Source organism: Lissotriton vulgaris, chromosome 2_1 (genome assembly GCF_964263255.1).
Source record: "Lissotriton vulgaris chromosome 2_1, aLisVul1.2, whole genome shotgun sequence".
Lineage (NCBI taxonomy): Eukaryota > Metazoa > Chordata > Amphibia > Caudata > Salamandridae > Lissotriton > Lissotriton vulgaris.
This window is the reverse complement of record NC_141687.1, coordinates 942833626-942860430: the sequence shown is the minus strand read 5'-3', so window position 1 is coordinate 942860430 and position 26805 is coordinate 942833626. Positions and strand designations below refer to the sequence as shown.

The 26805-nt window shown below is 47.7% G+C and overlaps 1 protein-coding gene across 3 annotated transcripts in view; it reads left to right on the top strand.

The window, feature by feature from the left end:
* MNMIP1 (manchette microtubule inner protein 1) overlaps nt 1-26805 on the top strand; it is a 211602-nt gene that overhangs the window by 59619 nt on the left and 125178 nt on the right. For all 3 annotated transcript variants that reach the window (XM_086956470.1, XM_086956468.1, XM_086956469.1), the window contains one exon: nt 4650-4716. In XM_086956470.1, coding sequence (XP_086812596.1) covers nt 4650-4716 — 67 coding nt within the window. The remainder of the gene's footprint in view (nt 1-4649; nt 4717-26805) is intronic.

Here is a 26805-nt window from a genome sequence, read left to right as displayed (position 1 = left end):
CGTGTGTCAAAACCTTTTACATGGTTGAGCCATTGACCCACTTGTCATTTGTAAGCTGTGGCCATCTGGTCATGTGTCGAATACTTTTGCAATAGGCTGATTAATTGTCCCACCAGTGTTCTGTCAACTTGGTCTAAGTGTTGTGTTGAAGACCCTTGTTGCATGTTTGAGCTAATGGTCAACTTGTTATGTATCAAGCAGGCCTATGTTGAGGGGTGGGGGTGTCAAAGGCCTTTTCTACACAGTTTGCTCTTTGTCCCACTAGTAAAATAACACCCAGGACAACATGGCCATTTGCCAGTGAACGTCCAAGGATGGTTGATCTGCGTTTCCACTGGTGGATTGTGATCTAAAACATTGTAGATATACATTTATATAGTGCTTATCGCCCCTGACGAGGCTGATTGAAGTTATTTAGCACACAGTTGTCTCATCATTCCAAGGTGGATACTTGTGGCCATTTTCTAAAGACGCGTGCTGCACTGTTGATCAATCCTTCAGTCTGCTAGTGGGTTGGAAATTAGAGCAATGTGGATATGTTTCAAATTTGTTTGCTGTATGGTTGATCCTGTGATGCAGGGTTCATTAGTCCTATTTCGTATGGAGGAAGTTCTTGTGGGATTGTCTCCTTATTGGGTTATTATTAATGAGGACTATTTTTTTATTTTTTACACAAACTTGGATTCCCAGTATCCCTAGTTGCTGTTTCCTGAACTAAGAAAGCTCCATGGCCAGACTTGTACTCTGGGATAGAAGGCGAGACTCAGAAATATTCCTGAGACAGTTCTTGAACTTAACCGAAGCCATGTGACAGACACCATTGAAGGAAAACTCTTAGTGGCCAGAGGTAACTGGCCTATGCAGCTGGTGGACACAGGGAATGGATGATTTATCAGTATTGCTTTTAAGGATTGGTTGAATTGAGGCAGGGTTGGTCACATTTCAGGCATCCCTTCAGGGGGGATTGGCTGCTGCTCATCTAGCTTTGATGGATAGGGGCTGTTAAACCCTGCTGCTAAGGAGTGTGTTTCTAGTATTCAGTCCACAATACATCACATTTTCTTCTGTTGTTTGTCGCAGGGTGGAACATTCTGTGAGTAGTTTGTGGTTGTTGTTCATTGGATAATATGCTGAGCATCAAGGCATCTGTGGAATGCTCTGGATAAACAAGGGTTGTGGAACTTAAGAATTAACAAAAATGTTCATAATATTTGTACTCCGCTACATCTTAGCTTGAGTTTTTCGCCAGAAGGTGGAGTCCTCTTAGCGGCTGACTGCTGCCTGCCATGCAAGTAGAGTGCAATGAGGTCTTCCAGCCGCCACTCTTCAAAGTATCAAACAGTCCCCAAATATGACTTCCTCACACCTTTGCATATCGGAATTGGAATTAAAGCCAGGTGTCATCTAAATTTTTTTTTAATGCTTGCATGGTTACTTTCATCGTGTTTGAACTCCGTCTATTATCCCTTTTTGGTTTTTAATGCTTGCCAAGTTATGTGAAATTGTCTGGTAACATTTCGAGCTATTTCATTTTTTCAAATTGGTGAATAAAGAAGTTCATGTTAAATACGTTCTACAAAAAAAGCCTTAAAAATGTTTCAAGTTGTGAAATCCTTACTTTGTTGGGCATTAGCCAAACATCAAAGTTATGAACAAAACATGATTTTGGAATTCTCTTTCGAAGATATACCTGCCCCACCTATTATACAGAAGAGATTTAAAGATGCAACCAAAATAAAAACTTTATTGCTGTGACAAAAAAATATATGGATCCAACTCACAAAAGCATTTATGAGTTTAGGAAATAGCACCGGAGTACTGTTTAACGTACTCTTACATTCCTTTGTGAATTGTCTCTGAAACGTTCAACTTCCTATTAGTAATACTGCAAAGATTGCACAATCCTTTCCATTTCTGCTAAATGGATATGAATATCCCCTGAATAGTAACATTTTATATGTTTTGGGTCCAAATTCCAACGGCACGTAGAGCACATAAACAAATTCTAAAGGAATTTGGAATACTCTAGATGCCTTTGTGAATAGGCCACCTTGTATTACAGAGAAAAGGTGTCATTACCATAGTAGAGTGTAACTGACTTGAAAAAGGCTTTCTGTGATACTGAATACAGATTTTCTTGCAGAATACATTGCAGAAATAAAACAATTGTGGCCATACTTACAAGACTTCCTTTTAGTTCAAGTCTATCTCAATGTGTGGATTTTAATTAAATCCCCTGTGTTGTGTCCTGACTGGTTTAACAGCTTTGTTTATAACTAGAGCACACAGAAGTTTTTCACAAACCTGTTGTTCAGATATGCTTACTGCAATATGCTGTTTATTACGACCGTTTACAGAGGGGATGGCCATCATGACCCCTCAGCACTTCGCCTTTTGTATATCCTGGACTCTTCCCACATTCAACAATGGTAATAGTTAGTATATTATACTCTGCACATCTGGATATAGACTATGGGGCAGATTTACAAGCCCCTTGCTCCCCTTTTACGCCACTGTTGCGTCACTTTTGTGATGCAGCGGCAACGCAAAAGATGCGCCATGGTGTGGGGTACTTACAACGTGACGCATCTGGGAGATGCGTCACGTTGTAAAGCCCTGCGTCATAAGGAGGCATTCCTGCGAAGGGGGGAAGGACTTCCGCGCAGGAACGCCTCCTAAAAGTGGCTGAGTGAAATCTACAAGATTTCACTCAGTCACTTTTGGGCCCATGCTGCGTCAAAAACCCTGCGCCTGCTTGAAGCATGTGTAAGGATTGAGGCAGCATCAACAAGATAGGGACCCCTAGAGCATTTTTGGAGCTGCGTCACGCTTGCGACGCAACTCCAGCAATGCGCCACTCTTACAGCACAGATGCGTGACGCATCTGTGCCGTTTTTGCCCCATGGTGCGCCGCATTGTAATTGCAGCGCATCCATGGTGGCAGAGACATACCTCACAATAACTGGCGCATCCCTGCAGATATGCAGGGATGTGCCAGTTCTTGTAAATCTGCCCCTATGTATGTATGTATACAATAAATGTTTGGGTGCATTTACTGCAAACAAATAGTGCTACAAAAGCAATATTTTACAGTCAACTGTGAAATATGGAAAATGTTACGATTCTCTGTGAAAATGGGTTTCATCATCACAGTAGGAGCTCAGAAACTATTCTGCATAGCTTTCAAATTATCAGGTACACTAGAATTATGTGGCAATGGAACACTAAATTATATGATACAGTTATCTAAATTATGCAGAGTAAAAAGGCAAACTGTGCAGCATTTTGCTGCAATCTCTGTCAGCATTGTTGTTTATCAATTTGAGCTAGAAACATATTTTTTGTCGAAATCGGCAGATTATGTGACAAGGTGGCAAATACAATAAATCTTTAATTATGTGGTAAACACTGTCACAACATCACATTGGTTCATCAACAATCTATCCATGAAATGTAAACCAACACTAAACATACTAATGCCTTTGGTAGCTGCCCAGTTAGGAGAACATCCTTAACGTTATTTCCATTCTACAGATAGAATGTGATTTTTAACAATGCAAGGGTGTTTTTTTTCTCAAAATTCTACATTTTCAACGACATAATTTAGGGCCCGATTATAACTTTTGCGGGGGCGGGTTCCTGCCACCTCCCCATCCCTGCACCGCCAAGAGTCGTTGCTACCCGCCCACCAAATGACATGTTTTTTGTAGTCTGGCAGGTGGGCGGTGTAGAGATTCCTGCTGCTTTGCCACTTTCAAAGGCGCGGGGCCTTTGCAAAAGGCACCGCGATGGGAAAGTCTCACAAGGTTCCTGCACGGCATGGATTGTAACGTCTATGCAGTACAGCAACAGGGCCCCCTTTGTTTCCTCCCAACTAGGTTTTTCATGGCAGTGGAACTGCCATGAAAAACGTGGCAGAGAGGAAACTCGTAATATGCCTCGTGGGATCACAGCGGTCCTGTCAAGCATATTGCGGCCTCTGACCACTGCGCCATCACCAGGGAACAGCGGTTCCCGGCAGCGTTGGCAGTCCCAGAGTGGTCAGACTGCCCAGGTCGTAACGGGGCAGTCAGACCGCTAGTGTGGCCGTGGCTGGACTGCCACTGCTGCGCCACCACGAGTCTGGCGGTCCTCGTACCGCCAGACTCGTAATTTGGCCGTAAGTGTTGTTCTTATCTTTTCTACTGCAGGCAACCAAACCGCATAGCACAGTATTTCACTGACCAACATTTCCCTGTTTAAAAATACAACCTTTTCAAGCTAACTACCATAAAAATAAGCTTGTAATGTAAAATATACAAAACGGGTAATGTGTAATATGGTTCTGTATTTCCATTTTAGTATTCTGGCGACAATTTACAGACCACTCGACCCACAAACTTGTCATTTATGATATCATCAGGATCTCTGCTGACAATGTATAACGTATTATTATACAGGTGCTTCACTTGCATCCTCTCTCTTTATATATAAATATATATTTAATGTGTGTGTTCTATCTATCTATCTATCTATCTATCTATCTATCTATCTTTCTATCTATCTGCATTGTTTTTGTTTTTTTAAACATTTTTGTTATTTCATTGTTTGACTTCTTACCCTTCAACCAACGGTTCTAAAAGTATAACTGTTTTATTGTTTTCATGTAGGAAATCCCTGCTTCCTTAATGGGTGACGGCAATAACAAGTACCCACGGTCAATGCGGAAGGGGAAAGGTAAGTCTATGGCAATAATGGCTATTTACAGTGCTCGGAGGAGCGAGAAGTTATAAAATGTCCAGCTGTTGGCAAGCTGAAGAAAGTGCTACTTTGCGGTTGTATCCCAAAGTCCTTTACATAGTTAGTGAATCTTGCTTATTGTGCCTCTAATTACCGCCTCATATGCCTCCAATCGAGCATACTGACATCATTTTTGGGCAAGATTCCAGATTGTACAGGTGCATCTTGATATTACAATAGTTCCATAGTATTGAATGTGGTATTTGCCTTCTGCGCTCACCTACAGTAGTCTTTACTTAAACATTTACTCCCCCTAAGCCTCGTTTGTGATATTAGTTCTTTTCCATTTACCTTGTAGAGTGTGACCAATCTTCCTTTTATCAGTCGGGTTTGCCAATATATGTCCAGAATGCATGGATCCATGTCAGATTTTCATGATAGTCACAAAAAGATAAAATTACATACAATCAGTATGTATTGGATTCCTTTACATAGTCAAAATGTGACATGGATTCGGCCCTCGTGGACCTACCTGGCACACTACTGCTGTAGTTTTTATCTTTGTTGAGAGTAGTTTATGGTTTCTCCATTGACTGTGGTTGGGCCTGTCTTTCTGGTGTAAGATCGAGTCTGTAGCACTCACCTGTTTCAAAGATTCTTTGACTATCAAAAGCCCGGTCTGATGGGCCACTGGACTAGTGGATGCCAGGCGCGGTGCATCCATTGGGGCGTAGGGGCGTAGCCCCACTAAGCCCCATGGACCTACCGTGTCGTCACTAAAAGCCCGATACAAATATTTAAAAAAATCGCGCTATCTGCCGGCCGGGAAACCAGGAGCCACCCGACTTTCCCAGAGTGCACAGGGGGGGGGGGGGGGGGGGGGGGGTGGGGGGGAGGATGGGCCTGCTGCAGCTGCGCAAGTGTATTTTTGGGCACAAGCATGCCCGCGCATGCGCAGATCGTTTTCCTGTGAATTCCCCCTTAGAGAGAGGACCAGGGGGCGGGCCGCAGCCCCCGGGGTTACACAGGGCGACTGGGCGAGGAGTCATGGTGCCCCCCCCCAGCCAATCCTGGCGCTGCATACAGCGCCAGGATTGGCTGGTCAATACATAGCTGACTTTGGTGCTGGGAAACCAGGTTCGAGCCTCTTATCGAGCCATAAAAATGTATACATTACTTACTTTTGTGTTAAATAAATAGATATTTTAAAAAACAAATAAAAATGATGTTCCGACTAAGGTGTGAAATTGGTGTCGAATAAATACATGTTTTAAAAACAATCAATATTAATCATGTATCATTGGCGCTGGAGTACAAGGTTCGAGACTGGTATTGAACACTGACAAGCTGTGTGCAAGTTATATGGTCATAAAAATACATGAATTATGGATGGATGATGGGTGGGTGGATGGATGGGTGGATGCATGAATGGATGCAGGATGAATGATGGGTGGATGCATGAATGAATGATGGATGCAGGATGGATGGCTGGGTGGATGGGTGGATGCATGAATGAATGATGGATGCAGGATGGATGGGTGGGTGGATGGATGCATGAATGAATGATGGATGCAGGATGGATGGATGAATGGATGCAGGATGGATGATGGATGGGTGGATGGATGGATGGATGCATGAATGCATGATGGGTGCAGGATGGATGCAGGATGGATGGGTGGATGGGTGGGTGAATGGATGGATGGATGGATGAATGAATGATGGATGCAGGATGGGTGGATGGATGGATGGATGGGTGGATGCATGAATGAATGATGGATGCAGGATGGATGGATGGATGGGTGGATGCATGAATGAATGATGGATGCAGGAGGGATGGGTGGATGGATGGATGGGTGGATGCATGAATGAATGATGGATGCAGGATGGATGCAGAATGTATGGATGGGTGGGTGGATGCATGAATGAATGATGGATGCAGGATGGATGCAGGATGGATGCATGAATGAATGATGGATGCAGGATGGATGGGTGGATGGATGGATGGGTGGATGGATGGATGGGTGGATGGATGGATGGATGCATGATGTATGGATGCAGGGTGGGTGCATGGATGGGTGGATGGATGCATGAATGATGTATGGATGGATGCAAGGTGGTTCGGGCTCGCTCGCGCGGTGCAATATGCAAATTAGTTTACGCCTCACCACTTTCAAATGTCACCAGCCGCCCCTGGTGGATGCTCTCCAGGGATCTGTGTTTAACACTGCAGGTAATGGTTGTGACTGCAGTGGGCCCACTCAGCCTTCCATCCTTCCAAGGTCAATAACATGAGTAGAATTTATTTGTGTAATAATAAATATCTATGAAAAGTGCGTAGAGACCGCCTTGTGGGTGAACGTTGCACTATACAAAGGTGTATGTTAATAAGGGCACCAGGTTGAGCCATTACTGAGCGGCACGTTTCTGTGCTTCCCAGCATATGATACATCACTGGGTATTCCTCAGGACATATATGTCCCTGCCCTAATTAATGATCTAGCCTATAAACTAATCTAAGTGGTGCAGGGCCAGAAAAAGGGTGAGCTATCTGACAGATCTGTCCTATTATCTGGAAATTATCCTAAACTTTAGTAACCTCGATCTACAGGTGACTGGATAATGGAGACACCTGCCTACCCCATGCTAAATGGTCGATTGTCTGTGTTCCTTGGGTCTGTCCTGCCACTTGCACCTAGTTTTACCCGCCGAGTCTCCTGCTTTTCCCAGATAATATGACGTAGCTGACAAATCCATCACCAGAGATGTATCACATGTTGGGAAGGGCAGAAACATGTTGACTGGTATGTAAGAGATGAGTGAGGTATCCCAATCAATACCATACATTTTATCTGAAATTAGTTTCTACTATTTTGCTTTCTGATGGATTTACATACTCCATATTAATTAATAAGACTCATTATATTAGGAGAATGTCCATGTGCGGAGCTGGTGTAGGTAACACTCCTTTGGTGAAAAGGTTATTCTTTGCAGAATGATCACATTATTTTTCCTGCTATCAGTCAGATATTTATAATGGTCACAGACATCCAGTAGATCAGCCTCAGCTTAAACTGATAAGCACGCTTTAGGACCTACAGCATCTGACTAAACACCCTCCTGAGATTTAAAAAAGTAAATCCGTAGTTGCTTTGTGAGGAGCCAATTCCTCCCCACTTTGCCTCCTTGATGATTGTGTGTCAAAGACTCCAGTACCAGCCATGCAGTGGCATCCTCCGCGTGCCCAAGTGTCACTTGATGACGGTCAGCGCGTGCCTGGATATCTAATTTGAATATGTAATGAGCAGCATGACGCTCTCCTGTTCCTTCCTTTGCCTTTCTCGCTGGTTATAGGTATAGACTAGATTACGTGGGTGAAATATGATGTGAATGCACACCTTGATCCTGATTACAAGTGACCCGCTTAATTGCAACCCCTGCATAAATACCTGTATGCACAGGAATCGCAATTACAAGTGGTGCGATGTTTATCACACTCGGTAATTGCTAGATGGGATAATGATGGCTATATTAAATCTTGGCCAATCAGGAGGCTTCAGATCAGGGAGGGAGGGCAGGGCGATACAGGTGGAAGAAGGACACCTATAATTTGTACATTGCCGCCATGAGTTGCAGGCCAAACGAGCGGGGAAACCATAGAACTGCTCACCAGGAATGCCTCATGTGTGGCACTGTGCTACCAGACCGCCCTTTGTTCATAATTACAGTGTTTGGAGGCGTCTACGCTCTGGTTACAGGCCCGCCGTCCATTCTGAAGCTCACGGTGACACGGTGTGCAGTTGGAATGCAGTATTGCCCCAGGCCGCGTGTCAAGGTGTTCGCAGCACCCTGCCTTCTCACACACTTGTGACTCCTTGAGAGCCTGGTCTGGTGCCAGCACGTCTCTGAGGAAGCCCGCGGCGCGAGAGCAGGCTGGGCCTGCTGTACCAGGTCTCATGCGGAAGGGGCCTTCTCTGGAGGAGTGCATGTGTGCAGCCGGCCTCTTGTCTTATCTACACTAGGGGTGTGGGCCCTCTAATGTATATTTGATTTAATGGTGTGTGTTTGCTGTCTCACCCTGGGTGGATATTGTCTCTCGCCGGCTCTTTGCTCCCTTTGATCTAGCGTTTGCCTTCCTGTGTCTGACCAGGCCTGGGGGCTCAAGTGCATAGACTTGTGCTGGGTGGGCCCAGTCAGGTGTGTGGACCTTCAGTGCCTGGAAGGTGCCACAAATGTCCAACCCAATAATATTTACCGATCACAGGTGTTTGGCATTACTGGGTTTAAAACTTGAGACCTGCACGTTATACTCTGATCTCTGTTGTAGGAGTATTGTAAATGTAAATGTATTGCGATTTATATAGCGCACGTATCACCCGAAGGCATCCAGGCGCTTGCCTTGGGAACCCGTCCTGGTATTCCCCTGTGAGATAACCCCAGCAGGGTATCCACAAGGTGAAAGCCAGGCATCCCGCCGCGAGGGGCCGTAATGGAGATTAAGCAAGCTATTGCCCAGAGTCGCAGAGTGTGAACCCGTGAGTCGAGTAGGCACCGGAACGAGAATTATCGAGTCTGTGGAATGTTTGAGCCCAAGACCCGCCGAGGCAGGGAATTGAACCCTGGTCCAGGACCGATCTCAGCTTCCGGGTCTGCCGCCTCCAACCCCTGAGCCACACTTCTCCACTCCTGAGCCACACTTCTCCACTATTAACCTACCCAGCCACCTGCAGACCGGTCTGCAGCTTTATAGGGGTCTGGGTGTAAAACCGCAGATGTAGCCCCTACTTTGGTTCTTCACCATTGATCGCTTTAGAAAAACAAGCATGACAAAGCCAATATGTCTGGGTTATGTGAGCTATCTCCTGCTGCTTTAGCACATTGGAGTGAAGCGCACAAGAGGGTGCCAGCAGGTGCAGACAAAGTGCGCCATAGTTCTAAAGTAAGTTGTAAAGTAGTTCCTCAGGCATTTCAGTGCAAAGACTCACATGGAAGAGAAAGGATACTCCTAAACAGTCAATAGCCTTAGGTGACAAAGATTTATTCCACTGGGCTGAGCATAGGCAAATTATTAAGTCAATGGATGAAAGAGAATGGTCAACGAAAGTCAGTGATTGAAAGAGAGGACCAAAAGCCCGCTCAATGTGTATTGTTAGCAATGAATCTGTTTGACAGAATGAATGCCAAGTGCATTTTCAAACAACCCAATGCCTCTGGCACATATACAAATAGGCGACCAGAGGACGTTGCACGGGCCTACTGAATCACATACATGCCAACAGACCCGATTCAGGCGGGAGACTACCGATTTTTAAAGCCAAAATTGGCTTTATTTGAGCTGTCTCCCGCCTGAAATTGCATTTTCTACAACATAAGTCAATGGAGAATTTTCATTCTCCCGATTTTTTCTTTTAAATCTCCCACTTCCTGGTCCTAAAATGTTGGCATGTATGGAATCAGCATTTCGTAGATTGTATTGCCACTGTAAAAGCATGCACTATTGCAAGGAAGATTTATCACCAGAATTGAAATCTCTGCTGGGGTGTTACTAATATCTGCAGACTGGATATAAATCTGACACATCTGCTTAAATCCTTGCTGATGTGATGTGAGGAGAGACACAGAGCTTACCTAGCCGCTTGAAGAACTAGAACTGTGTCTCCGAGAAGCCAGCCTGATCTCAAGCCCCAGCTGACTGGACAATCTGAGAGGAGGATGCTTCGATGAATGAGGTCACTCATCAACCACAAAATCCCACAGTTTGCCAGAGGAAAGAATCAAGAACTCCAACATGTGAGCCAGAGAGCTGCAATGTTGCCTGAGTTCGACAAGCTGGTGAGCCTTCACAGTCCTCAATTTACCCCATAACAATATGGTACCTGTATCACCACCCTCCCCAGTCTTAGAAGGATAAAGAGGTAGTCCAGTGGGTTACATTACTGGCTGTAGCTGACAGTTGGGTTTTGAGTATTCAAAATAGAGGGCTAAGGTGTGCCTGGATGGGCAATGCTGGCAGGATAGGAGCGTGGAGCAGGGCACAGTCCTACTTACACTTGAATAGATTGTGTACTGCCTCCACACAAGGGGCTGCATACCCCCCATTAGTTAGTCTGGAGGCAGGGCAGACGAGGAAGGAAACCTGTGCACTTTGAAGGGAAACCTCTAGATACTTCTCCCATGTCAAATGAGGCACCTGGTATAAATATTGGACCACAAATAGCAACTCTTCAGCACACATCTTAGACCCAGCACCTGTACTCTGCCATTTGTGAGTCCAAGCCTGCAAATTCGTGCCACCACAGTCCGGGACCCTTGGAAGTGGGCCTGAAGGTGCTCAACCATCCAGCTGTGGATTCAGCAGAACAGATGCATCTCCTCTGCTGCGCAGTGAAAACCAGAGCAGAATCAATGCATTGCCTCGGCTGCAAGGATTCTCTCAGTGCATCGACCTCACAGCCCGCATTGGAACTGCAGCTGTGCGAAGCTTCACCGACGCCGGCCCTCGCATCACGAATCCCTTGTTGATGTCAGCCTCGATGACAAAGCTGGTTCTCAAATTGCAGCCTCTCAGCTCTTTGCAACCAACGCGTCACCTCGACAACACAACCATTCCTCAACACTGGACTTTGCATCACGAGCCCTCGTTGATGGGATCCTTGTCTATGACACAGGACCTCGTATTGCAGCTTCGTAGCTCCTTGCAATCAACACATTGCCTCGGCTATGTGATTCGGAACCTCACTACGCTCTTCAACCAGGACTTAATGCTCTCTAGTTCATCGGGCCTAACTGGGTTCCTGTACCCGACCCCGATCTATCATGGTTGGCCTGAACTTGTAACTTTCCCACATCCAGCGCGACCAGGTAGCCACAGTTGGCACGTTGGGCATTTTGGCGGTATTGTCACTTAAATATTTAAAATTGCATATCTCCAGTTCTACTCATTGGATTTTTGTCATTTTGGTCTTGTTTTATTTATTAAAATGTACTCTAATTTACTGTGTCTTCACTTTATTACTATTTGAGGTACTACATAAATACTTTACATTTTGTCTCTAAGTTAAACTTGTCTGCTCTGTGCCACGTTAATAGAGGGTTGGGCACAGTTTAATTTGTGGTGTGATTGTGCCTCACCCTGACCAGTATTGTGGTTCCTACTTGAGTGGGGTTCACCCCCCTCAACCAGTAACACAATTTCTCACACTATCTCACATTAAGTAGGTACATCTCTGCTATTGTCATATTAGCTGTTCGCCAAATAGCTAAACAAATGCAAGCCATCCTTAAGAACACAGAACAGGCAGTGCAAATTTCGCTCAAACACAACAGCCACAGCAGACAGGACATGACAGTATTTCTGTTTCTATCACAAAAGAAACAATCTATTCCTTAACTGGTCTTTTTTGTCTTACTCACTATCTCTTTCTCTCACACATACTTTCACTGAACGGTTGTGTTGCATGTGCTTGTGCTTATTTGGCCCTGACTCAGTTTGACTTTGAGAAGTGGCTGTCCAGGAGATGGTACTGTTCAGCTGACATCTCTCAATGTGTGTCAAACACACAGGCACAGACACACACACACGCACATTCATGCTCACAAACACTCAGTACTTATTTTTGTGCCAGAGGTTGCTGGCTTGTACGTCTGGTCCTTATTTCACTGTGTTTTTAGTAATGAGTAGAGTGTACAAGTCCATGTGCCTGTGTCACTAAAGTGGTGCCTCATGGCTCAGTTCAGTAAAGTTCCACTGCTTTGTCCTTATCTCAACATTTAGCCTGCATCAGTTTGTGTGCACCACGAGGAAGTAAGGTGTGCCTGAGAGATGGTGCAATACAGGAAAAATATTGCAAGCGATTGTGTGTGTGTGCATGAAGAAATATGTGTGCCTGAGAGGTGGTACAGCGCAGGAGAAATGTGTGTGACAGGGTGTGCATGTGCCTCCCTGAAGGTACGTCACATAGGAGATACTGCATGATGTTGCATTACCGTGCTCTGATGTGTGTATGTCTGGGAAGAGGTACAATACATTGGAGACTGCGCATGACTTAATGCGTGCCTGTGCACGAGTATGTGTGTGTTGTGAAGGGCACCATACATGGGAGACACTTGTTTACATTTTTTTACAGGTGGAGGTTTCTCCCGGATTTGTGGATTTCTGCTTTTCTGAGAGCCGGGTGGGAAACACACGGGGGGGGGAGATAAGCTAGGCTCTTTGGTGACCTTCGATGGGAGCTCTTTGTTTCTGAAATGAGGTCACTCATCAAAGGGGTTTGGGCACTTCAGAGGAAGGAGATGGGGTTGATAAGAGAATCATAAAGAATGGAGCTATGGTAACTTTTGAAGTACATATCTCTGAGGCTGACATCCATCTAGGAACCTCTAGTCACTCCAGTGGCTTGCATTAGGGGCTATCAGGTTTGGAAACTGTCCTACTGTGAGAGATGGCACTTCAAAGTGAGCAATCCCAAGAACATGAACATCACATGCAGAGACACTAAATCACATGTGTGTCCTGAAGTGGATTATGAAAAGTAAGTATGAGACTCCCAGGTCGTCAATGTGAAGAAGTGCCTCAACACGGAGAAGCTCAGCAGGAGCTCTGTTTGTTGCGACCAGGACTGGGAACTACTAGTCTGCCAGTATCCCATGCGGGGTGAGGGGAGTACGAGCTTCTTCCTGACCAAAGACCAGTGGGCTCTGTGAGGTGAAGGAGATGGCTTGGAGGGAGCTAGTTCCTGCAAGGATCGTGTTGCATGGATCCCGGAAGGCAGAGTGTTAGATTGCGGTCCGTTAGGACCGTCACACTGATCTGGTTGTTGGCGTGTGTGCCAAAGTCTGCAAACCCCTTGCTAGGTGGGGACTGAGGTGAAGAATAAGGGCTACCACCCTTAGTGCTGCACTGTGAGAGACTAAGGGCTGTTGCCCGATACAGCACTGTTACCCATTAGGGGGGCCGTCACCATGTTCGTGCTCTCTGCAAGCCTGGTATGCCAGGGCAGTGAAGGAGGACTAGGGATATCACCCTGCCCCCATGCTTAGCGGAGAAGACACTTCATGCCATGACCGACGGGGAGAGAGCAATGATTTCAACTCCTGTCCAGGAGCATCAGAGATCTGCCCTCCGATTCCAGGAGAGATTTCACGTATCGGAGCAACGCCATGGAAAGCAGCGGCCATGACCACAGCATCTCGCTGTCAGGGCACCATCAGGTGGCTGAAGGGCTCCCTGGGACTCTGAACCACCCCTCCACAAGAGTGGGTAAGACTGTTGAACGGGCCGCCAGTCTGCAGTGCCCGGTGGGAACCTGCACTAAATTAACACCTTCCAGCACAGTGACTCCCTGATCTTGCCAAAGTCAAGTCAAGTCAAGTCAAAGAATTTATATAGCGCACTACATACCCAGGGGGTCTCAAGGCGCTTAGGGATGGGAAGTGGATTACTTGTCAAATATCCACGTTTTAAGTTGCTTTCTGAATGCTAGGTGGTTCTGGGTGAGGCGAAGGTAAGTGGGGAGTGAGTTCCATGTTTTAGCAGCCAGGTATGAGAAGGATCTGCCTCCCATGGTTGTCTTGTTGATGCGAGGTACAGTGGCGAGGGCTTGGCTGGAAGAACATAGTTGGCGGGAGGGGGTGTAGAAGGACAGTCGTGAGTTGAGGCATTCTGGTCCTATGTCGTAGAGTGATTTGTGTGCGTGGGTTAGCAGTCGGAAAGTGATCCTCTTATTGACGGGTAGCCAATGGAGGTCTTTCAGGTGACCAGAGATGTGTTCGTTACGCGGGATGTCTAATATGATCCTGGCTGAGGCGTTTTGGATTCGTTGGAGTTTCTTCTGGAGTTTAGCGGTAGTTCCTGCGTAGAGGGTGTTTCCGTAGTCCAGTCGGCTCGTGACTAGAGCATGGGTGACTGTTTTTCTGGTTTCGGTGGGGATCCAGCGAAATGTTTTTTTGAGCATGCGAAGAATGTTGAAGCAGGATGAGGATACGGCGTTGACTTGTCTGTTCATTGAAAGAGAAGAGTCCAGGATAACGCCTAGGTTCCGTGCGTGGTCTGTCGGGATGGGTGCTTTTCCAAGGGCTTCCGGCCACCAAGAGTCGTCCCATGCAGAAGGTGATGTGCCTAAGATGAGGACTTCAGTTTTATCTGAATTCAGTTTCAGACGGCTGTGTTTCATCCATTTGGCAACTTCTTTCATTCCTTCGTGTAGGTTAGTTTTGGCGGTGTTGGGGTCATTGGTGAGAGAGAGGACCAGTTGAGTGTCATCCGCGTAAGAGATGATGTTGAGGTTGTGTTGGCGTGCGATGGCCGCGAGGGGGCTTCTGTATACGTTGAATAGGGTGGGACTGAGTGAGGATCCTTGTGGTACGCCACAGATGACTTCAGAGGCCTCGGACTTGAATGGTGGAAGGCGGACTCTCTGGGTTCTTCCGGTGAGGAACAAGGTGATCCATTCAAGTGCTTTTCCTTGTATTCCGATGTTTCTGAGGCGTTGTAAAAGGGTGCTGTGGCAGACTGTGTCGAAGGCTGCGGAGAGGTCGAGGAGGATGAGGGCGACTGTGTCTCCATTGTCCAGTAGAGTTCGAATGTCGTCTGTTGCTGCGATGAGGGCGGTCTCAGTGCTGTGTTTTGCTCGGAATCCAGATTGTGAGGAGTCGAGGGATTTGTTGGCTTCGAGGAAAGCGGCGAGCTGGTTGTTGACGGCTTTCTCGATGACTTTGGCCGGGAAAGGAAGGAGTGATATGGGGCGGTAATTTTTGAGTTCGGTGGGGTCCGCTGTGGGTTTTTTCAGGAGGGCGGTGAGTTCAGCGTGTTTCCAGCTTTCCGGGAAGGTGGCGGAGTTGAAGGAGCAGTTGATGACGTCTCGGAGGTGCGGTGCTATGACGGAGTCTGCTTTGTTGAAGATGTGATGAGGATATGGGTCTGTGGGGGATCCTGAGTGAATGGAGTTCATCAGGCGAATGGTGTCCTCGGTGGAGATTGGGTTCCAGTCGTTAAGGGTGTTCAAGGGGGGAGAATGTTCATCATATGGTTGGGTGGGTTGGTCACCGGGTTGGTTGTCGAAGCTGTTGTGGATGTCTGCAATTTTGTTGTGGAAGAATGTGGCTAGGGAGTCGCAGAGGGCTTGAGAGGGGGTGATGTCATTGGAGTTGGCCGAGGGATTGGTAAATTCCTTGACGATGTTGAAAAGTTCCTTGCTGTTGTGGGCGTTGTTGTCTAGTCGATCCCTGAATGCAGTTTTCTTGGCCTTTCGGATTAGTTGGTGGTGTATGCGGGTGGCGTTTTTGAAGCCGTCCTTGGTGCTGGTGGTTGGATCTTTTTTCCAGGCCTTTTCAAGGGAGCGGCAGAGTTTCTTGGACTTCTTGAGATCATCGTTGAACCATGAGGCCTTCTTGCTGCCAGGTTTGCTTTGACGTTTTTTCAGTGGTGCTAAGGTGTCGGCGGTGTTGGATAACCATAGTGTGAAGTTGGCGGCGGCTTGGTCTGGGTTAGAAGAATGGGCTGGGGTGTTTAGAAGGAGTGATGAGGAAATCTGGTCGGTGGTGATTTTGTTCCAGTTTCTTTGCAGAGTTGGTTGGAGGTGGTTGATGGGTTTCGGCTTGTTGTAGATGAAGTGAACGCAGCTGTGGTCAGTCCAGAGGAGATCCGTAGTATGGCTGAAGGAGACATGATTGCTGGAGGTGAAGATGGGGTCGAGTGTGTGACCTGCGATGTGGGTGGGGGAGGTGACCAGTTGTTTAAGTCCGAGGTTGGCGAGGTTGTCCAAGAGGGTGGTGGTGTTGCGGTCGTTGTTCTTTTCAAGGTGAAAGTTGAGGTCTCCTAGAAGGATGTAATCTTTGGAGGGGAGCGCGTGTGGAGTGATGAAGTCCGCGATGTCTTCACTGAATTTTGCGCGGGGTCCTGGTGGTCTGTAGAGGAGGGTGCCTCTGAGTGTGGTCTTGGGGTCGGTGTGGATCTGGAAGTGAAGGTGTTCAGAGTTGGTGAGGTTGACGTCAGAGCTGGTAGAGATGCGGATGGATTTTTTATGGACGATAGCGATTCCTCCTCCTGTTTGGCCGGTACGGTCTTTGCGTGTGATCTTATAATCTTCAGGGATGGCAATGGTGATGTCTGGGGCGGAGGAAGCGTTCATCCATGTTTCTGTTAGGAAGGCGACGTCTGGAGAGATGGTGTCTAGTAGATTCCATAGGTCAATGGCGTGCCTGTGGACCGAGCGGGTGTTGAGAAGGATGCATTGTAGGTGATTGGGGTCGGGAATCTGTGGTGTGGTCGTAGCGGGGATGTTGTCGGTGCCGATGAATTTGCAGGAGTTGCAAGAGAAAGGTCCATGAGTGTGTCCAGGAGCGGCTTGGACGCAGTTCGGGGCGCGACCGGGGTTAAGGGCTAGGAGGGTGGCGGCATCGTAGGTAATGCGGGAGGGTTGGGGAGTGCAAGGGGCAGGGGGTCTGGCGCTGGGCGCGGTCCTGGCGCGGACGGGCGTAGACGGGCTTACCTTTGGCGCACCTTCGGCGCGGATTGGGCGCGAACGCTGCGCGTGGACGCTGCGCGCAGGAGCAACTGTCATATAAGGATAGTGGACGGGGAGGGGCGAGGGCGGTTCAGCTGGGAGGCGGGGCGGGCTAAGGAGGAGGACAATAACAACAAGATGGAGGCGCAGGGGTCAGACCGGCAAGAGGGCTTGGGGGAAAACGCTATTTCTGCAACAGAGTCACGCTAGATCCCATAGAACTACTGAGACAGGAATGCATCAGTGATATATAGCTTGGATGTCAAACACGTGAAATGGGGAATAACCATCAGCCATAAACTGGAAAGCTGATCTTGGAAACACTTGTGGGCTTGCCTCAAGAAGGCTGTGTATACTGGTTGCAGTGTAGTGTGTTATATTGTACTTTGTGTTAGTAGATAAATACTACTTTTTACATAAACAAGTATTTGATTGGGCAATCATTTACTGGGGTTGCTGGATGTATTTTGTGTTGTGAGTCTACGCTCACTGTAGACCTACCTCCGCCTTGAGGAGCCTTGGACTGCTTGACCTGTGCTACCACTGAGAGTCAAGTGTTGAATGGGCACTTGGCCCAGTTGCTCAGAGCCCATTATAGGCATTGCCCTAGGACATTAGGAGCAAAAGGCCTCAATCACCAAGGTTGGAGCCCAGTAATTCCTGCTTGCCCTGTAGTCCTCTCAACACAGGTCTGACACAGTGATACTTCACCATTCAGTACATTATCAGCTTTTCTAATTCCACAAACCACAATAGAAATAAAGGAAGGACGATTGCTCACACTTCTGGATGGGGAGCATGTTGCATCTTGGCAAGCGCAGTGCGTCCATTGGGGCGTGGGGGTGTAGCCCCCGCCTGCAGCTCCCTCGGCGTCTTTGAACTTAAGTAAACTGAATCAGTTTACTTAAGTTCAAAGACGGAGAGGGAAAACTGTCTGACAACCATGTCAGTCAGCCTGACGTCGGGGGTGGGCGGTCCGACGTCAGGCTGACTGACATGATTGACACCAGGGGCAGCAGGCAGCAACACAAGAGCGCATGAGTGGGGACGGAGGGTGAATTTTCGCACCATGACCACTCCTGCGCACTTGTGTTTTCCTTGTTTGCGCATGCCCATTAGGAGCCCCTCTGCCTCCTAATGGGCGTGCTGGGGGCGAAGATTAGCCGTGACCTAAGCCCACTCAGCACCAGGATTGGCTGGGAGGGGCTGCCACTCCACTCCAGAGCCGTTCGTGAAGGCGCCAAGGGGAGCAGCAGAGGTGGCGCGGACCGTCTGAGGTACGTTTTTCTTTTTATATATTTTATTTAAATCCCTGCCACCCACCCCCGCGCAAACCCCCTAAAGCGCGAGCCGCGACTGATTACGCACCTTGATGCTCAACTCGCCTTTGATGTTATTATGCGGTCCAGACACTGATTTCAAAAGACTCAAGTCAAGTCAAGTCAAAATATATGTTTATTATGACCGTAGTCTTTAAACAATGCAGTGAACATGACGCAGAATGGAGTATGCACCATTAATTCATAAACTTATTTTTTTTTAATTTGTCCATTAAAAAGATCCTATACACCATTATCAAAAGTACAAAACTCCAATAAAAATTACAATTATCTTAAAACTTATATTTGTGTATTAAAAACCTATTCACATGCTTACCACTACAAACAATTTCATTCCGCTAAAATTCATACAGTACTACATGTTATTCTTTGGATCTCAATGCACTCAGGGCCACCTTTATAAATTTCCAGAGGGCAATTGCAATATCGATGTAGGGGATTTCTGTTAAGAGGCTGGCCGCCTGCGACCTTGTTTTTATATCATATTTTAAGAAAACTGGGCGCAGCCAAAGTTTTCTCTGATCTTGGAGTGTCAGACAATCTAACAGGATATGCAGCAGGTCTCCCTTAGTTCCCAACATACACCTGCAGCGACCTTCCTGATCTAACATTTTTATTTTAAGGTCTCTGTTTATTAGCCATGGATTGATCCCAATTCGAAGCCTCAGGATCTCTTGCCTGAACCCGCGATTGGGTAATCTATCAAGGTAGGGGAACCAGTTTTCATAGGACCAAGCATTTAGCATATGCACCACTGATTTTTTTCTTTGTTAAATAGCCTACATCAAGCGATTTGGAAACGTCTTTCCCCCTTTGCATCAGATCACCTTTGGTACTAGGGATTTGATATGTTTTCAGGTCCAAGTCGATCTCTAATGAGTTACAGATTCCCTTCAATTTTTCCCTACTGTCCTTCGCTTTCCCTACTGGCCTTCAAAAGACTCACTTAGAGCACTAAACCCAGAATTGGCTTTTCTTTCGCCCATTTTGTCATCTCGGAAGCACTAACTTGTATCTGTGACCCCTAAAACACATTGACTCTAGCGCACGCAATGGAAGGTCAGGCAAAACCCGCCTTTTCATGGCATGAGACACGGGCACAGGTAGCTAGAAGGTGAGATAGGTCTTACGGTGCTTGGTTTTTAGTTTATTTTTTACCTACAGGAAGCGCGTTGTTGGGGCCTGTGCTTCTAGCGCGTCATTTAACACAATATCCGCACGCACAGATCACAATAAACTCTGGGCTGAGTTGTTTGTTCCGTTTAATTTTATATAACTCGTGTCACTGCCGTCAGCATGTCTCCAAGCGTCTCCCATGTTTTGGCGTTAAAGGATACGAGTTCATATGACGATAAAATGATGTGCCCACGGTCACACAATTTTGGTGAAACGTGATGCTGAGATTGGCAGTTAGGTCTTCCTTTGTCACCAGTTAGGCAGTGTCAATACCACCAGCGTTCATGTTTGCGAGACTATACCAAGCGCGTGCTCAGCTCTATCTCAGCGCTTTCGGTAAATGTGCAAAATATATAGTGCCAATATCGGCCCAGCTCCAGACCTTTCATCATACAACACACCACTCCAACAATAACCGACACAACACAAGTTTGATGGCGAAAGTTGTTGTAGTTTTATTAGCATATACATTATGCTCATGTTGGGTTATCTTACGGGTCGATCCAGAGCAGGCCGCCTCTCGCGACCCGCCCACCTGATGAGCCATAACCCCCCGGGGTGTTAAACGCGGGGCGTTGTCAGTTTGGGGGGAAGGTCTAACCCCTCCACTCGGCGGACCTCTGTTCCGCCCCTTGCCCACGCCCCCCCCTCGGGGGGCGGAGCGTTGTGGCAACCCCCGGTTGCTCACGTCTACAACCGCCCAAAGGACTAACGGGGCGCCGTCACTCCTCCAGGGTCCAACCCAGCGTGGACCTCCCTGGGGATAATTCTGCTCTCGCACCCACCGGTGCTCCTGTAGAGGGTACCCCTCTGTACCTTTATGCATTGGATCGCCCAGTAACTCCGCCATGGCTCTGGGTGTGGCCGCCGCCGCCCCAGAGTCCCCCCACCTACTAGCTTCCTATTAGTACAACCTGCTGCTCCTAGTGCTTTCCGCTATATCAACCCAAGCTCGTCATATTAACTTCGGGTAAATGAACCCCGTCTACATCAAAGCACACAGTGCAGTTGGCAAGTAGCAACTCGAGCCTGATGAAAGAAGTACTCCTATGCTTCAGGCTACTCCCCAGTTGTCGGGCGACCCTATCCACCTCTCCTTGGCGCCAAGGACCTATTGCACTACAATTGCAATCACCGGCCTCCTTCAGCTCAGGCAAGGACAAGTCTGCTCCCTTCCTCAGCACCGCCAAGCTGGCACGCAACCAAACTTCCTTCTTGCTTCTGCCACCCTCCGGACAGGGAGCTGTGCCAGTGATGTCCATGAATTTCACAACTAACTGCCAACTGTGCTATGCGGGTGTCCATCAAGTGTGCCTTCCCCCAGACTGTTCCTATTCTCTACCGCTGGCTGACCAGCAACCAACAAGCCCCTATCAGGTAAACAACACCACTGGCATGGTGTCCCCTGTCTAGCATGTGGCCTTACACCCTTACTTAGACTTACTGGGGACATAATCACCATCAAGGTCACGCCTGGCGGCTCACTCCCATGACGCCGACCCTACTGTAGGCTAAAGAACTCCTCGCATGTTTAGCCTCTCTGGAAAGACACGTAACTTTCACCCATGGGAACCTAATTGTGAGACCATCACCTCTCAACTATGCCTGCCAACTGCGTTCTGGAGTCGGCTTAAAACACTGTGTAGAGGATCTCCTCATGTTTGACACTTGTACCAGACGTCCCCCTGTGCCTGGCCTTCGATGGACCCTATGAAGCTTGTAACAAGCCGCCTATACAACTGTATATACAAGGGGAAACATCCTTAACAACGAAATTTTAATAACGACTTACCTGAACAACGAATCTTGAACAACGACCAATCCTTAACAACGACCATTTTAAACCACGACTTTCCTTAACCACGGGTCCCTCCCCTCCACTCCTCCTAACGTGACGCGATCTTCGCCCCATGGCATTGCCTCGGCAAAGCTATCATCAGGAAGACGGGCTCTGATGCGCACGGGGAAGCAGCCAGCCTCATCCTGCCAGCCTGGTAATGCGTGGCACTATATCCGTTCGTGTAACCAGCATATTAAATAACATCTGAACTAATTAAAAAAACAATTGAGAGGATCCGTAATTTATTTTAGTAAATCTCCATCAAAAAACACACACGCACAGAAGATACAAACTATCGGCCTGCGTTCCAAGATTCAGGGCGTTGGAAGCGGAGCAATCGTATGTGATCTGTGCTTTGAACTGGCAAGGGTGTTCCTGTCATCGGAGCAAAAAAGATCATCAGCCTTTGAAGTGCACTGAGATAGAGAGCAGGAGGGCAAAGGCCACGCTTGCCTTTCTGGTATTACAGATAACAGGGCGAAGACAAATCAATCACTTTGTCATAGAACTGCATCACATTAAGAATTAGTAAAACAAAAAAAAACATGCCGATGATTACAAGTTTGAACTACTTTAGCTGCTGCCATCCATTCAGTTTGGGACCAGGATCAGACGGGAATATTGGGAAAACGAGCAGTGCCAGATGGGACAGACTGTGGTCAGATTTATGGAAGTGTGTGGGCTGCCATCTCAGTTGGTTATTTTGCGTCACACACAAGTAATTGTTATTACAATACTGCCATCTATTGGCCTGTCACGAGATGTTGATTTTCGTGGTTAAGGGACTCGTAAAAAATGTAGTGGTTTGGCATTCCTCGTTGTTTAGCCTTCGTGGTTGAGGAATTCGTGGTTCAGGCGGTCGTTATTTAATCATACATCCACCGTCACTGAGGCCCACAAACACAGCCTATTCTATGCAGCTGCTGCAAGTCGGTTTTAACACTGCCAAGGAGGAGCTGCATTAGTGCCCTGCGGCCTCGCCCACTGAGGTGTAGAAGCAAAGGGGGTTGTAAAGTAGCCTATGCAGGGACACTCGCTCTGCTTAAAATGTGCATCTTCCGAGGGAGGGGGAAGGGGGGCTGGGCTGCTGCTGAAGATACGGAGCACGCCTTGGATGGACCCTTTCTTCCAGGTTTAATTTCAGTCGTTTTTAGGTTTCGCTGGGGGGCGGAGCCGTTAGGCTCCTCCTCCAGAGAAATCTGTAGTTTCTAGTATGGGTGACTTGAACACGCCTCTCTGCTTCATTGGCTAGCTCCATAAATGGAGGCTAGCCATTGGAACAGAGAGGCGTCCGTCAATGCCGGACCAGACACGGGGGCGTTCCCGAGAATCTTTGGCTTTTGGCTACGTCATGATACGTCAGCCAAAAGCCGGGAACGCCCCCGAGAAGAGCTGGCCCGATCGCTGTGCTCATCGGCACAGATTCAGGGGTGAGGGGAGACCCGTGGTGTTTCCCTGTGCCTTATAATCCCCCGTGTCGATCTGCTGGCGAGGAAGCAGGCTGACCGCGATCTGCGGCCCGAAAATCTCTGGCCGCTAAATCACCGTCGCGGCCCGGGGCCAGAAACACCCTCTGCAAGCTGTGTTCGTGACCGGGAGCTGCGGTAGCTGAGATCGAAGCCGCCGCGCTCCCATTGGCCACAGGAGTCGAGCCCCCTCACTGACGCCGCGACGGGATTGGCCCGTGCGCCGTCGCGTCACTACTGAAGCTGTGCAGGGATTGGCCGCTCAAGGTTCGTCATCGTGGGTTGCCCCGGGAGCCGCACTGCCGTTGGCTGACTCCCGGGTGGTTGTGAGGGCTCGCCTGCAAAGCAGCGACCTGATTGGGCCATCGGCGGAGGAGCTGCACCTGAAGCACGACGAAGAGCCTCCCGGAGGAGACCCATCCCCGCCGAGGAGACCGTGAGTGCCCCTGTGCCCCCGGCCTGCCGTCCCAACTGCCGAGTGCCTGCATAACTCCCCCGCCGCTCGTAGGATTGTCGAGAGCGGGCGGGAGAGCAACCGGGACCGACTGTCCATTAGCCTGATATAATTGGATTGACTCTGAAATATACAAGTTCTGTCCGAGAGCCTGATATAATTGACTTGGCACTGCAGTATATGTGCACTGTCCAAGAGCCTGAAATAATTGGCGCTTCTCTGCAGCATACGCGCACTGTCCATGAGCCTGATATAAATGGACCTGCTCTGCAGTGTATGTGCACTGTCTATGAGCCTGATTCCATTGGATCTGCTCTTTAGTGCATGTGCAGTGTCCATGAGCCTGATATAATTGGATTTGCACTGCAGTTTACATGCACTATCCGTGAGCCTGATATAATTGCATTGGCTCTACAGTATACGGTCACTCTCCATGAGCTTGATGTAATTAGATCTGCTCTGCAGTATACGTGGACTGTCCGTGAGCCTGACATAATTGGATTGACTCTGCAGCATATGTGCACTGTCCGTAAACCAGATATAATTGGATTGGCTCTGCAGTATACGTGCACTGACCATGATTGCTCATGGGCCTGATATAATTAGATCTGCTGTGTAGTGTACGTACACTGTCCATGAGCCTGATATCATTGGATCGGCTCTGCAGTATGCGTGCACTGTCCGTGAGCCTGACATAATTGGATTGGCTCTGCAGCAATGGTATACACGCAGTGACCGTGAGCCTAATATAGTTAGACTTGCTCTGCAGTATACGTGCACTGTCCGCGAGCCTGATATAATTGGATTTGCTTTCCAGCATATTAGTGCATGTTATGCTCCTGGTGGCATGCACCCTGGTTGGTGGTTCATGTGTACTGTTCCTAGCAGTAGTGCTGGGCCTCCATTGTTGGTGGTGTTCTTTCTATCATTTGGGTGTTACTTACCTGCAGTCTGGGGTGCACATATCTACTGCCCACTGCCCTGAAGATATCAGGCCTCTACCAAGAATGCGAGCGCTGTTCATCGCCCTGATGCTGTGCGCCTTGCACTGCGCTACGTATGCAATGTCTACCAGCCCTTCTGCATGTGCCCTTCCCTCTGACAACTATGTGCTCCACATACCCTAATGATCTGTGGTTCTTTCAGGTGCATGCCCTGTGTAGCGCCCTGATGCCATGTGCTTCCTGTCTGCGGTATATGTGTATTATTTATTTCCCTGGTTTTGTCTGTCCCTCCTTCATGCGTTGCTGTCTTTCAGTATAATGTTGACCATAGTTCTGTGCTGTTTATCGTCCCGATGCCCTGTGCCTCGTTTACACTTCCTGGAGGCTTCTGGGTATTTCAAACCCCAGTGGCACTGAAGGTCTTTCCTGGTCTGTTAACTGTGCTTCTCTCGTGGAACTGTTTGCTGTTGTTTGCCTGGTCTCAGGGTTATGCTACCGTCGTCTGCTGCCATTTGCCCTGCTCTGCCCTACGAGTCCTGTGGCTAGGCGGCTGGAATTTGTTCTGCCATCATGGCTATGTTTACCTGGCGTTGTTTACCGCCTTTTTTCGAGATATTAGTCCTGTTCTGAAGGATCAGGCCTTGCCCAGCCCTGGAGCAAGCAGAGGGACTATCCATTTTGTCCTGCCTCGTGGAGTCACGTGATTCTCTCCACAGTGACACGGAGGGGATTTCCAATGTTTTATTACTTTGAGCGGTGGAAACTGCTTTATTGCACTTTGTGCTTTCGCTTTACCAGGGTAGTGTTGTTACATCATTTCTTCATTACTGCTTGTCATCCTGAGCCAACAGGAAGTGGTAGGGCACTCTTGAATATTGCTTAATGAGTCCCTTTTTAGTGCAAGAGTGTAGTAAGTGTTACATGTCATTTTCCGTATTTATTTGATGCACAACCAAACATATTCAGTGTGTTTGAGCGTGGGAGTGGACAGCTAGCAACTAGCAGAAAACGTTTTGTCTCAAACTGCTGTATTAGTAAAAATGTGCTTATTTTTAAATGCAGATATTAAAATGATAGCATATAATATATATATGAAAAATGAACATTTTGCAATTAAAGTTTTGTATCGCTGATACCATCCTGAAACGTTACTCTGAAACTTCACAAAGTTGCAAACTTTGTCGACTTTGGAAAACTGTTACCCAAGAACAACATTTTCTAAAAACAAAATTGTGGAAGAATTTGTACTACAAAAGCCTTTTTCAAGGGAAAAAGTAGCCAGTTTTTAGGTTTCGCCTGGCCGAAGGCTGCGCACTTGTGCGCAGCTTTTCGGCGCAGGTGAAATCTTTTGTTTACAATCTGGGCTTCGGGAACGTCCCCCGGCTCCCATTGGCTAGCTCCATAAATGGAGGCTAGCCATTGGGAACCGGATCTGTCCGTCAAGGCCGGACCAGATTCGGGGGCGTTCCGTGATTTTTTCCCTCTCCACCCACTTCTGTTCGTCATCGCGGCGGTGGGTGTGTGTTATTTTTTTTGTTCGAGTCGGCTTTTTTCTTCCTTTTACAAGGGTCTGTTGTTGGAGTTGGCTGCAAGATTCGAGTTCCCACGAAGCGATCAGGTAAGGAGCATTTTGTTTATAAATGTGTTTTCACTTTGTAAGTTTACGCATTTTGTGCCCGTTCCCGCCCCCCCCCTCCCGCTGTCCGTGCGCCGTTCCCGCCCCCCCTCCCGCTGTCCTGTGCCCGTTCCCGCCCCCCTCCCGCTGTCCGTGTGTCTGTTCCGCCCCCCTCCCCGTGTGCCCGTTCCCGCCCCCCCTTCCCTTTCACTCTCCGTTGCTTGTCTTTGAAGAAATCAACAGCCATGCTCATAACCCTGAAAGTAATCCCATGCACTAACCAGGACCCACAAGAAACCACTGTGTGGCCCGGGCTGCACTTATGACATGAGTGGGTAAGTAAGCCCTCTGTTATCCTCGGAGGTAAAGTTATAGGCAATAGGCTTTTCTTGCAGTGTAAGAGGTTCTCCTGCTACGAAATGTGTATTGGGATAATATTTGTTTGTGGGAGACTTGTTTTTAGATTAATTTAACTGGTCTGCCCTGCCAAAGGATTTGTTATGTACATTTTCGATTACATATGGGCATCCACTATAGGTCCAGGAGGAACGGTTCCATGCAATATTTATGAGATATCCACAAAGAATATTTACATTAAATTAACCTAAATGGCAACATTTTACATAGTACTAGCCAGACATTCGGACATGAATCCAGTCTCCTAGGTGTGCGTTCAGCACTCTACCAATCTGAAAATATTTATATTTAAATAAGTCACCCCGGAACAAACACGTCCGAATTTTCTAGAATG